Raw genomic sequence first — 13716 nt, 5'->3', positions numbered from 1 at the left:
TTTTTATTTGAAGTATTCAAAACATGTTAGGATTTAGCAGGAGTTTAAGGGCTATTGTGATAAATTTTCTTAACTATAATTTTTAATCAATTTTTGTCTGTAATCTGCCACCTAGGTCCGCGCTAAATATTAGCTTTTGCTATCGCGCATGTGGCCTTATCATCACCTTCTCTGGATGCTCATTGTTTAGTTTTCCTTCCTTTTGTTTATATTCATATATTAATGATGAAATAAAACAAACAGACTATTTTAGTCAACTCATAAAACCATTTGTTTAGTACTTGAATCAGCTAATCAAATGTGGCCAGTGTAGTATCATTGTTAATTAGAAACGTGCATGGAGAAACTAGTTAGAAAGCCAATGTTACCTGGCAATTATAGTCCAAGACAATCGACACGTACGCAACAAGAAGCAGACGAAAAAGGCGCGTAAATACGACAATTACTAAAGAACGTTCTTGTAAACTTTATAGCTAGTTTAGGGCTGGCCAGCCGTTTTAAGTAGATTTATTGAATGTTAACAATATACAGCATTAACTGTTAATTATTAAATCTTAACACGGTTGCAGCATGTTGGTGGTAGTCTTAGAAGAATCGACCCATATATTTTTGCTACTACTCGGCCTTAGTAAGATCTAATGGGTGTGGTGGAATCTGCAGGTGATCTAGCGTACAGCCATCATTGTTTTAAGCTTTTGTTTATTTGCAGTGACTGATTATTGTAGTCTGGTTTGTGTTGCTGGAGCATATCCAGTGACTGGAGTTTATCGTTTCACAGATTAGCTGTGATATTGCTGCTACTGCTGACATGGATGCATTGGGTTTGTCTCCCCCGGGTGAGTTGGGTGTCAACTCTGGCAATGTGGCTGAGAGGTAGAGGAAATGGAGGAGGGCCTTTGAAAACTATTTGGTTGCTATCAACTTAGTTGCTGCTCCTGCTGGAGAAGATGGAAATTTTCCTGCCGGTAATACTGCTATTTGATTAAGACAGATTTACATTCTGAGGCATTGTATCGGTGAAGAGGCTGCAGAGATACTGGATGAATTTGATTATAACGACAATTATACCGCTAATGAGAGGTTTCCCGATGTGCTTGACATGTTTGAGGCATACTTGAACCTGAGATGTAATAGGTTCTATGAGTGATATATGTTTTGGTCTCACACACAGCTAGAGGGTAAGGGCATCGTTAAGTTTGTAAAGCCCATGCGTAAAAAAACAGATAAGTGTGAATTTGGGTGAAATTAAAGAGAAAATGATGCTCTGTAGGTGTGCCTTTGGCATAAAAAATACCAAAATACTAGGTCACATTAGTGCGGGCAATTAATCAATACAAGCAGCAGAATTTACAAAAACACAGTTGGATAGCATGAATACTAACAAGTTTATTAATGCAATTGCCCGTGATAAAGCTGGAAAATCCCCTCAACTCCTGCACCTCAAAAAATCAAGTGCAAATTCTGCACATTTGAGCATGTCAAAAGTAAGTGTCCTGTTTATGGCAAGAACTGTCGGAACTGTAGACAAAAAGTTATTTTGAGAAAGCCTTCACCATCAAAGAAGTCGGTAAGGTAAGTGCAAGTAAGAACAAGGCAACTGCTTTTGGTGCTTACTTCGTGGGTATGATAGAAACAAGTGAGGAATTGAAGTCCTAGACTAAGTGCTATACCCTCACAAACAAGAACTATGAACATGAAGTGACATTCAAGATCGACACTGGTGCTGAGGCCAGTGTTTCCCCCTGGAAATAGCACAGAGACTAAATGCTGACATTCATCCTAGCTCTGTTGGTTTGACATCATATGCAGGTCCAGGGTAGATAATGCAGGAAGAACACAACTCTCTGTAAAGCAAGGCAACACACAAGCTAGTGTGTGGTTTGAGCTAGTTGATGCTAACCTCCATCTTATATTGAGATGGGGCTCAGGCGTGGACATTGGTCTTGTTCTATGCATGGATGCTGTAAGTACAGGAGACCTCTTAATGAGTACTGTGATTGTTTCACTAGTATTGGAGCACACTATAAGGATTGATCCCAACGTGAAACAGACCACGAAGAATACCGCTGGCCAGGATGGAAAAGGTCAAGGCAGATTCAAATAAGATGGAAATGAATGGAATTATATTGAAAGTGATTCAACTAACAGAGTGGCTCCACAGCATAGTGGTTGTTGAAAACAAATGAAGAATTCAGAATTTGTTTAGACCCAAGAGAACTCAACAAAGCGGTACTGAGAGAGCATCGCCACATACCAACATTGGATGACAAGTTTGGAGGGATGACCAAGTTTGCTCTGTTTGATATGAAACATGGGTACTGGCATATATAGCTAGACAAAGAAAGTAGACTGCTGACTACGTTTGCGTAAAAAAAAACCGAAACTACTACTACTACCCGAAACTCGAAAAATTTACCTTCAACCCTCTACCATTTGAACTGAATCAGCCACTGAAGTCTTTGAAAAGCGAGTTGAAGAGATATTTGGCTATCTACAAGGGGGCCTATATTTGGCTATCTACAAGAGGGCCTATACTTTGATGATATTGTCACTTACAGATTAGACAAAGAAGATCTTGAACAAACTGTCAAAAAACTGCTCGAGCGTGCAAGGAAGCACAATATCAAGTTCAACCCTGAAAAGGTTAATCTAAGCAAAAGAGAAATAATTTATCTTGGCCACATTGTTTTGGCAAAAAAACTCAAAGCCCGACGGTAAGAAAATAGGGGCCACAGTGAAGATGCCAAAGATTTACTGACAAGCATGGAATACAGAGACTGCTTGGGAAACTCAATTTCCTGCAAAGATTCATCCTTGACATAGCAATCATGACTGAACCAGTTCATGCTTTTCTCAAGGCTGAAGCGGAATATTTTTGAGGACCTTAACATGGCAGAGCCATGAAAACTATTAAGGAAAAGCTCACCAGCCAGCCTGTACTACAGTATTATGATATCCTAAAACCAACTACACTGCAAGTGGACTCATCTCAGACTGGCCTAGGTGTTGTTTTACTCCAAGATAGCCATCCCATTGCCTATGCCTTGAGGGTTTTCACGGAGACAGAGCAGAACTGGCCCAACCAGATAAAGAGCTGCTAGCTATTGTCTTTGGTTGCAAAAGGTTTCACTGCTATATTTATGGACAACGAATTGATGTACAGACAGACCACAATCCTGTGGTTGAGATTATACAAAAGCTGCTACCAAGGCCTCACCCCGATTACAAAGATTGCTACTGAGACTATTTGGACATGATATTCGGCGCATTTCCTATGTGCCTGGCAAGTATTTATATTAAGCTGACACACTCTCTTGAGCATACATTACTGGTGAATCTGGCAAAAGTCTAGAAGACTCGGTTTTGATCCACACTATTCAAATGGAATTGCATGCAAAGGAGGCGTTGATTGATGCATACGTTCACAACTCCGTAATGCAATATTTGAGCAATGCTATAGTAAGTGGGTGGATTTGGAAATGTAAATGACAAGCACTAGCTAACCTACACCTATATTGGGTTGTGCCAGATGAGCTTCACATTCAAGATGGTCTGATATTCCGGTGTGAGCAACTCATCATACCTGTTCAATTGAGAAAAAATTATCTATCAAAAGTGCATCAAGAACATCTAAGGATACAAAAATGCAAGGAAAGAGCTCTCCAAAGCATTTTTTGGCCTGGAATATCCTCTGATATAAAAGAAAAGGTTTCTCACTGTTTATCATGCCAGATGTTTGCTAATCAGCAGCAGAGGAAACCGTTTATCTCACATGAGGTGCCATCTTTCCTATGGTTTAGACTCGGGATTGAAATTCTGGACCATAACAAAAGTTTCTTGGTTGTTGTAGGTTACTCACAATCCCCAGAGTTCAGACAGCTCAAACAAAAAAAAAGTGAAAATGTTGCACCTGTGCTGAAGTCCATATTTGCTGTTTAGGGAATACCAGCTGAGATTGTAGCTGACGACATGCCATTTTTTAGTGTTTGAATATCTATCATTGCTAAGGACTGGAGATCCGACATTGTCACTTTTAGTCCCAGATATCCCCGCTTTAATGGGATGGCTGAGCGCTATGTACAGACGGTGAAGCAATTTCTACAAAAATCTGAAGACGATCATGGGGATATTTATGCTGCTTTGCTTGCTTGCAGACAGACACCACTAGCTGATTTGCTTTTTAGTCCGGCGGAACTATTATTTAGTAGCTGCTTTCGCGAACTCTTGACTTTAACAACTACAGTCATGCAACCACTAATACCTGATGCGTATGACGACCTCGTCTCATGACAGGCAGACCAGAAGGCCTCAAGCACGAACACTAGAACTGCTTGTGACTGGAGACAGAGTGTATGTTTGCACACCTGATGACAGCCGGTGGAACCCTAGAATGATAGTGGCAAATCATGACCAGCCAAGATCATTCATTGGAAAAATTGGATATTCTCAGGTGAGGCGTTACAAAGCTCATCTGAAATTAGACAGGAGGGCTGATGCTAGAGATGCTGAGATGTCTGAGGCTGAAGAACAATGTCAATATGCAGCACGGGGATCAATGGCTGAGGTCGAAATCTCCACACTAGGTGCGGTAACACCTCGGAGGAATTGTCGAAGCAACAAAGGAACTTTGCCTCCGAAGTACGCCGAGTTCTAAATGGACTAATAAGCGATCTACTCCAAACATAATTAGTGCACTATGTTATTCTTGTTCCTTTCTGTTCAATTTTTATTTCAAGAATTTTCCAAGGAAAGGGGGATGTTGTATTATTGGTAATTACAGGCGTGCATAGAGAAACTAGTCAAAAAACCAATGTTACTTGGCAATTATAACCCAAGAAAATCGGCATGTGTGCAACAAGAAGCAGACGAAAAAAGCGTGTGAATACGAAGATCACTAAAGAGATCACCTTTTAAACTTTATAGCTAGTTTAGGGCTGACTAGCTATTTTAAGTAGATTTATCAAATGCTAACAAACTACAGCAACTGGTAGTTATTAAATCATCACAACCAGTAATTTTTTTTCTACAATTTGGTACTAACAATGACTACATAACATTGACTATATATGACTTTGTTTACAGATTCAGTTGATTTCGCCATATATTCAAACATATTCTTTTCAAAGATGCGGCTTGCTTACCTTATTTAGTAACTGGTTCCCGGTGTGTGTAGCAACTGAGAACTTCGCTGATACAAAAACCGCAATGAAATAAGTCAACTTGACAACCTAATTACCGTAGACTGACAGAATCGTAGTCGATACTCAAATGTTTACCCAGCATGTAGAGAAAATTAACATGAAAAATTTTTAATTTCCCTTTTTGGAGGCATTTGAGGCATTTATAATAATGTATCTATAGCTAGATTTAAAATTTTATCCTAGCAATCATGAGCAAATACTAAATAAAATATATGCCAATAGAGCTGCGTAGGACGAGATTTTTATTGCAAAAGCCAATGTGAATATTAGAGATAGAGACAGATTGTTTAACTATATATACATGTACATCATCTCGGGCAAGTCTGGGCATATCTTTTTTCTGAGCGTTTTTACTGCGATCAACTTTTGTCGATTTTAATTTTCAAATATCTTGACAATGAGATTGCCTAAAACAACAAACAACATATCAACTGATAAAAAAAGTCAATGCTTTCTGTTAAAATCAACCAAAATTTGACGCAATCACATCTTTAACTTCTGTACAATGTGATAAAATTGAAACAGTTGTTATATAATACCATTACTAGTGCATTTAATGATAAACCGATACTATGTAATTTTGGAAGATTCTAGTAATTCTTTCAAGCAGGGTGGTGAAAGTGTTAATATAGTTTCTTTTTCTGTTAATTATTAGTTGAAGTTTTTAACCTTACAAAAATCTCATTATCCATGTAGTGCTTTGGCGGTTCCACTAGAATGGTGCATACAAATTTCAAAATGATGTTACTTGATACACATTTAGCGTAAAAGATAATATGTAGGATAAAGATCTCCATTTCTTTGTATATCCATCTGCTTGTGTTATAGTAGCTAGTGAAGAACCTACGATACATGACAGTGCATTTATGTAAGCTTTGAAGCTTACATAAACTTGTCTCCTCTTTCCTGATGACACTTCTGATGCACATTGTCTTAATTTTACACGATCAGCAATCTCATGGTTTCTATGGTTAGTCGCTTTGCTATTGCATCTTCATTTCTCGTTCATTCATTTTCATTTCTCGTCTCTGATAGTTGTGTTTGTATCTTTGATCTGCATCTAGGGGACTGCTAATACATTGTTTAATAAAATTTTTAGCCTTTTTTATTTTTTTTGCCTTTTTTCACGAAGCTCTTCAGCATTCCTTAACAACGGTTGCACTCAATTCACTTTATTCTCATCGCTATTTTCTCCGCTGAAGGCTTACTGTTCAGCGACTGTTGGGGAAATCTTAAAGTGTTAAGGACTCGATGCCGCCATAGTTTTTAGACTTTTGTGCCTCTGTTTTTTAAGTTAGTTTTATTTTGTCGAGTGTCAGGATGTGCACCTGCAGATAAAATGCTTGGTAAAAGAGATGATTTTTCCAATGACCGACTAATGCACTGAAGCTCACTCTCTTTTCTGTTTTCATTTAGCTTTTGCTAAGACTTCTATCTCTGTTAGGCTCATGTTGTTAAGACTTCTATCTCTGTTAGGTTCATGTTGATAAGACTTCTATCTCTGCTAGGTTCATGTTGCTAAGACTTCTATCTCTGCTAGGTTCATATTGCTAAGACTTCTATCTCTGCTAGGTTCATGTTGCTAAGACTTCTATCTCTGCTAGGTTCATGTTGCTAAGACTCCTATTTCTGCTAGGTTCATGTTGCTAAGACTTCTATCTCTGCTAGGTTTATGTTGATAAGACTTCTATCTCTGCTAGGTTCATGTTGCTAAGACTCCTATCTCTGCTAGGTTCATGTTGCTAGGACTTCTATCTCTGCTAGGCTCATGTTGCTAAGACTCCTATTTCTGCTAGGCTCATATTGCTAAGACTTCTATCTCTGCTAGGTTCATGTTGCTAAGACTTCTTTCTCTGCTAGGTTCATGTTGCTAAGACTTTTATCTCTGCTAGGTTTAAGTTGATAAGATTTCTATCTCTGCTAGGTTCATGTTGATAAGGCTTCTATCACTGCTAGGCTCATGTTGCTAAAACTTCTATTTCTGCTAGGTCCATGTTGTTAAGACTTTTATCTCTGCTAAGTTCATGTTGTCAAGACTTCTTTCTCTGCTAGGTTCATGTTGCTAAGACTTTTATCTCTGCTAGGTTTATGTTGATAAGATTTCTATCTCTGCTAGGTTCATGTTGATAAGACTTCTATCTCTGCTAAGTTCATGTTGCTAAGACTTCTATCTTTGCTATGTTCATGTTTCTAAACCAAGGAGGCTGCCAACTATCTGATTTTTGTCTAGAGTCTTTCTCTTCTTCCCTCCAGGCAGGAAGTCAAAGGTTTATGGCTCGAGCTTGGGGTGTCTCTATAGTTGGAATAGAACTAACTCATGTTTGAGAAGGATGCCATCTGTGAGCTATATTTTTGATGCAGTCTATACATGTGCTTCTCTCATTACCATGCCCACACATCTGTTCTAATTTTTTTTTAAATTGGAAGGTCCTCAGGGTTCAAACTAATATTTTTTAGAAATTTACATTCAACAAGAAGTTTGAAACTGATAGCCAATATCGATTATTGACCACAAATAGTGGTACTTGATAGCCAATATTAGTAATAGATAGTCAATATTAGTAATTGGTCACCAATTATGGTAATTGGTAGCCAATACTGGTAATTGAAGCCTGTACATTTCCATGATAGCATGGTTTTGGTACCATCAGGTCACGGAGGGGCAGCTGACGAATAGTACTATCCATTTTTATCTTGTATTATCTTTTTAGAAATTTCTGTGCAGCTGAATGTGCTTTCAACAATCAGTTCTTCTGTGATGAAACTGTTTTAATGGCTCTGACACAAGGTACTGCACAGCCTTTTTGCAAGGGAAGTCAACGTCTAAAGATGCATAGAGTTACGATTTACTGTTTTTACCGCAATACGATATTATTTTGAAAAGATTTTAATTGTTTTGATGTTTAGTTGAAAATGAGAAATTTTAAGTCAATAATGTGTGGCTATGAACAAAATAAATTATAATATAGTGTTATATAAATTCATATTGTTGTTCGTTTGACCAGTTACAATAGCAAATGTATGCACCATCTCTCACAACACAACAGTAATGCAATTCGCCCTCTTACTTAACGGTCTTGCTGCCCCTCTGCCATGTAAGGTAGTATTTATAACTTGTTGACAGGTCATACTATATATCATAAGAACAGTGTTTCACTGATATAAGATAGATCAATCATTACTAGTATGAAAACCCAATTGCTAAATAAATATACCTTAAACTAGGATGATCAATAACATCATAAACCAGCTGATAAAGTTCTACCATGCTGATAAGCTGCACACTATGCTAGTACAAGAACAGACAATCTTTAACAGCTAAAACATAGTCAATATTTTTAGATCAATAGTGAGAGTTAAACGAACAAACAAGACTATAAAATGACAGATTACTCATAATCGATATAAACATAAGGCTGTAGTAGTGTTGAGGTCTTGATGCCGTAAATCTTAAAACTGCTCGGGCTACGAATGAGAAAACATAGACGTGACAGGGTTTCTAAATACATGTAGGCTCACCTACTTGAGAGATTTACTCTGGTATGACAATTATTTCTACCTAGCTACACCTACTCATAAGATCTACTCTGGTATGACAATTATTTCTACCTAGGTACACCTACTCATAAGATCTACTCTGATATGACAGATATTTCTACCTAGGCACACCTACTCATAAGATCTACTCTGGTATGACAATTATTTCTACCTAGGTACACCTACTCATAAGATCTACTCTGGTATGACAATTATTTCTACCTAGGTACACCTACTCATAAAATCTACTCTGATATGACAGATAATTCTACCTAGGCACACCTACTCATAAGATCTACTCTGGTATGACAGATATTTCTACCTAGGTACACCTACTCATAAGATCTACTCTGGTATGACAGATATTTTTTACCTAGGTACACCTACTCAGAAGGACTACTCTGGTATGACAGATATTTTTACTTAGGTACACCTACTCATAAGAACTACTCTGATATGACAAATATTTTTACCTAGGCACACCTACTCATAAGAACTACTCTGGTATGACAGATATTTTTACTTAGATACACCTACTCATAAGAACTACTCTGGTATGACAGATATTTTTACCTAGATACACCTACTCATAAGAACTACTCTGGTATGACAGATATTTTTACCTAGATACACCTACTCATAAGAACTACTCTGGTATGACAGATATTTTTACCTAGGCACACCTACTCATAAGAACTACTCTGATATGACAGATATTTCTACCTAGGTACACCTACTCATAAGAACTACTCTGATAAGACAACTCCTAGGTACACGTGCTCATAATGCTGATAATGGTGTTCAATTTGAATATAAGCATCCAAGACCTCTACAGACAACCAACTCATGTTCTTCATCATGAAAGTACAAGCTTGGCTTTTTTTCAAAGTCTAAACCGCAAACCATGAACCCCAAAGTTAAAATGACCAACAAGAACTTTGGACAGTTTTTATCGGTTATTTCTCATTCATAATCACAAGTATTTTGGTTTGTTATCTTTGTGATTCTAGACATCATTTGGGCATATCTTATTAGCTGTTACCAACATCTCTCTGTCAGTTGCTGTTTTTACATTTTTACTCGATAGCATCACTCAATGATACCTAAAAACTTTGTCAACTTAGAAGGTTTGTCGGTGGTTTTGCCCCTCATTGACCTTTTCATTGCTTCCTTTAAAGATTATCCAAAATATGTTTTTAGCAGCTCGTCTATTGCTTCAAGTTCAGTATGGTTTGTGCCATGTTTTGCAAACAGTCATAAACTTTAACTGCTAGTTTACAGATGTCTGTTCGTTCTACATTGTATAATATGTAATAAGTTATACACTTATTTGCATGCTGCTGGCAAAATACTTAATACTTAATAATAGGCCTTATGACTGTCAGCCTTCTGTTTAGTTTGAGTTTTACTAGCAAACATTTTAATTTTAAGTTGCATTCATTAAGACAAACTGGCCTTCTTAGAGTCAAACTAATTAGCGTATCATGGCAGTAGACGTCCCTCAGATGCAGTCAACTCTTGTTAAATTAATGTTGTATTTAAAATATGTTTACATTTGAGTAAAATCCATTTCATCCACCATTCCATTCTGGCTTTTGATCTTAACTGAGACTTTTGTGAACCAATCGGTTATCTCTTGGAGAGCTAATACTAAGCATACGGTTTGCATCCATTACTTCTTATCTCCACATTTTGTGGCTGTAATTATATGCATCCGTATATGTACACTGCGCAGACACATATCAACAAGATGTACTTCAGCTGTGCGCAAATAGACTTTCCTTCCATAACAAACTCCTCTTATGAAAAGTGTGCGGAACAAACTGAAGTGAAGATATGAACTGCCTGCTCCTAAAATAACTCAGCAGTGTATAATTTAGTAATCATATCAAGAAGCTTAGCTTTCTTCGTAAATAGTGAGCTTGTTTCTATAAAGTTCATCATCAGAGCTTATCTATAAGCTTTTATGTAGCTCGCTAAGCAGTGAGCTATACAGGTCACCTTTCCCTCTATTTGGGTCATTCAACTTGTCAGTCATTCTAGCTATTACAATAGTCTGATCTTTGCCTGTTTCTTTTACCAGCGTATTTCTGGTTGAGGACTTATTGGCGTAGTCCGGGGTTGAACTAAATTGTGGCTATTCAGGCTGACAGTTAGAATGAAGTGTGTTCAATTCTAACTGAGATTGTAATTGGTTGATGTGTATTTGCCATATATCTCCATCTGTTCGTGCACTATACAGTACGTCTCCAATCTGACCTATAATTTTGTCCTATAACCATTTTGGTTCAAATGAATAGTTCTTATCAAAAGCATAGTTCCTACCGGCAAACCCCACATACCACTAAAACTCATAAAACCATCAGACCCTTCCAACCCCAAACTCCAACGTTAAACCCTCTAACCCCCAAACCCAACTCCATCAAAATACCATGTTTTTAAATGCCAGCAAATCTTAATAAATTCTCTCCAACCACTGTGTGCTCCTTAATCTCAAGTAATAATAGTTCATGCATTGCTTCTGCTAGCTCTTTATTCTTGTGTATTAGTTCATATATTGCTTCTGTGAGCTCCTTACTCTTGTGCATTAGTTCATATATTGCTTCTGTGAGCTCCTTACTCTTGTGTAATAGTTTGAATATTGCTTCTGTGAGCTCCTTACTCTTGTGTAATAGTTCATATATTGCTTCTGTGAGCTCCTTACTCTTGTGCATTAGTTCATATATTGCTTCTGTGAGCTCCTTACTCTTGTGTAATAGTTTAAATATTGCTTCTGTGAGCTCCTTACTCTTGTGCATTAGTTCATATATTGCTTCTGTGAGCTCCTTACTCTTGTGCATTAGTTCATGTATTGCTTCTGTGAGCTCCTTACTCTTGTGTATTAGTTTATGTATTACTTCTGTGAGCTCCTTACTCTTGTGTATTAGTTCATATATTGCTTCTGTGAACTCCTTACTCTTGTGTAATAGTTCATATATTGCTTCTGTGAGTTCCTTATTCTTGTGTAATAGTTCATATATTGCTTCTGTGAACTCCTTACTCTTGTGTAATAGTTCATATATTGCTTCTGTGAGCTCCTTATTCTTGTGTAATAGTTCATATATTGCTTCTTTGAGCTCCTTACTCTTGTGTGATAGTTCATATATTGCTTCTGTGAGCTCCTTACTCTTGTGTAATAGTTCATATATTGCTTCTGTGAGCTCCTTACTCTTGTGTATTAGTTTATGTATTACTTCTGTGAGTTCCTTACTCTTGTGTATTAGTTCATATATTACTTCTGTGAGCTCCTTACTCTTGTGTAATAGTTCATGTATTACTTCTGTGAGTTCCTTACTCTTGTGTAATAGTTCATATATTGCTTCTGTGAGCTCCTTACTCTTGTGTATTAGTTCATATATTGCCTCTGTGAGCTCCTTACTCTTGTGTAATAGTTCATGTATTGCTTCTGTGAGCTCCTTACTCTTGTGTATTAGTTTATGTATTACTTCTGTGAGCTCCTTACTCTTGTGTAATAGTTCATATATTGCTTCTGTGAGCTCCTTACTCTTGTGCATTAGTTCATATATTGCTTCTGTGAGCTCCTTACTCTTGTGTATTAGTTCATGTATTGCTTCTGTGAGCTCCTTACTCTTGTGTATTAGTTCATATATTGCTTCTGTGAGCTCCTTACTCTTGTGTAATAGTTCATATATTGCTTCTGTGAGTTCCTTACTCTTGTGTGATAGTTCATATATTGCTTCTGCGAGTTCCTTACTCTTATTTATTCAACCCATATTTAAGGATACTAAAGAAATTTATTTTGCCAAAATACTTTCCGTCACATTACTGCATAATGCATAACAGTAATACACACGAACTTAATAGTATTTCATTCTTTTGAACTAGCATTGCTGTGCGTCAAGGAAAAGTTTGCATGTTTTTCAAGATGTGATTCTAGTCATCACTGTGTTCAAAATAGAACTGCAGTTTTCTAGTATGTGCAATTTGTATAGAATATTCAGCATAGTATAATGCAAATTTTAGCGTGAACCTTTGGAATTTATTCTTCAAGCATACTGTTGATACTTTAGGTGTCTGCTTCAGAGTCCTTTAAAGTTACTGCAACTTATCTGCAGTTGCCGCGTGCACAACTCAAACCTCTACCATAACATATCCGCATAATACACATGCATTTTAACTTTATGAAAACTTTTGGACATTTCGCTTTCCTGTACCCAACCTATAAACTCTTTCCTGTACCCACCCTATACACTCTCTCCTGTACCCACCCTATAAACTCTTTCCTGTACCCACCCTATACACTCTTTCCTGTACCCACCCTATAAACTCTCTCCTGTACCCACCCTATAAACTCTTTCCTGTACCCACCCTATAAACTCTTTCCTGTACCCACCCTATAAACTCTTTCCTGTACCCACCCTATAAACTCTTTCCTGTACCCACCCTATAAACTCTCTCCTGTACCCACCCTATAAACTCTTTCCTGTACCCACCCTATACACGCTTTCCTGTACCCACCCTATAAACTCTTTCCTGTACCCACCCTATAAACTCTTTCCTGTACCCACCCTATACACTCTTTCCTGTACCCTCCCTATAAACTCTTTCCTGTACCCACCCTATACACTCTTTCCTGTACCCACCCTATAAACTCTCTCCTGTACCCACCCTATAAACTCTTTCCTGTACCCACCCTATACACGCTTTCCTGTACCCACCCTATAAACTCTTTCCTGTACCCACCCTATAAACTCTTTCCTGTACCCACCCTATACACGCTTTCCTGTACCCTCCCTATAAACTCTCTCCTGTACCCACCCTATACACTCTTTCCTGTACCCACCCTATACACTCTTTCCTGTACCCTCCCTATAAACTCTCTCCTGTACCCACCCTATACACTCTTTCCTGTACCCACCCTATACACTCTCTCCTGTACTCACCCTATACACTCTTTCCTGTACCCACCCTATACACT

At 37.7% G+C, this 13716-nt stretch overlaps 1 protein-coding gene across 1 annotated transcript; it reads right to left on the bottom strand.

The window, feature by feature from the left end:
• Nucleotides 1-11176: 11176 nt before the first annotated feature.
• Nucleotides 11177-12292, bottom strand: LOC137408136 (uncharacterized). Its single transcript, XM_068094524.1, has one exon. It carries the CDS (start codon nt 12290-12292, stop codon nt 11177-11179), a length of 1116 nt encoding a protein of 371 aa, XP_067950625.1.
• Nucleotides 12293-13716: the final 1424 nt, after the last annotated feature.

This window comes from Watersipora subatra, chromosome 11 (genome assembly GCF_963576615.1).
Source record: "Watersipora subatra chromosome 11, tzWatSuba1.1, whole genome shotgun sequence".
Lineage (NCBI taxonomy): Eukaryota > Metazoa > Bryozoa > Gymnolaemata > Cheilostomatida > Watersiporidae > Watersipora > Watersipora subatra.
The sequence above is the reverse complement of the archived record's forward strand: the minus strand, read 5'-3'. Positions and strand labels throughout refer to the sequence as shown.

Excerpts from the sequence above, each read along its gene's own strand:
- LOC137408136 (XM_068094524.1), bottom strand. The coding sequence starts at position 12,292 with ATGCACAAGAGTAAGGAGCTCACAGAAGCAATATATGAACTATTACAC.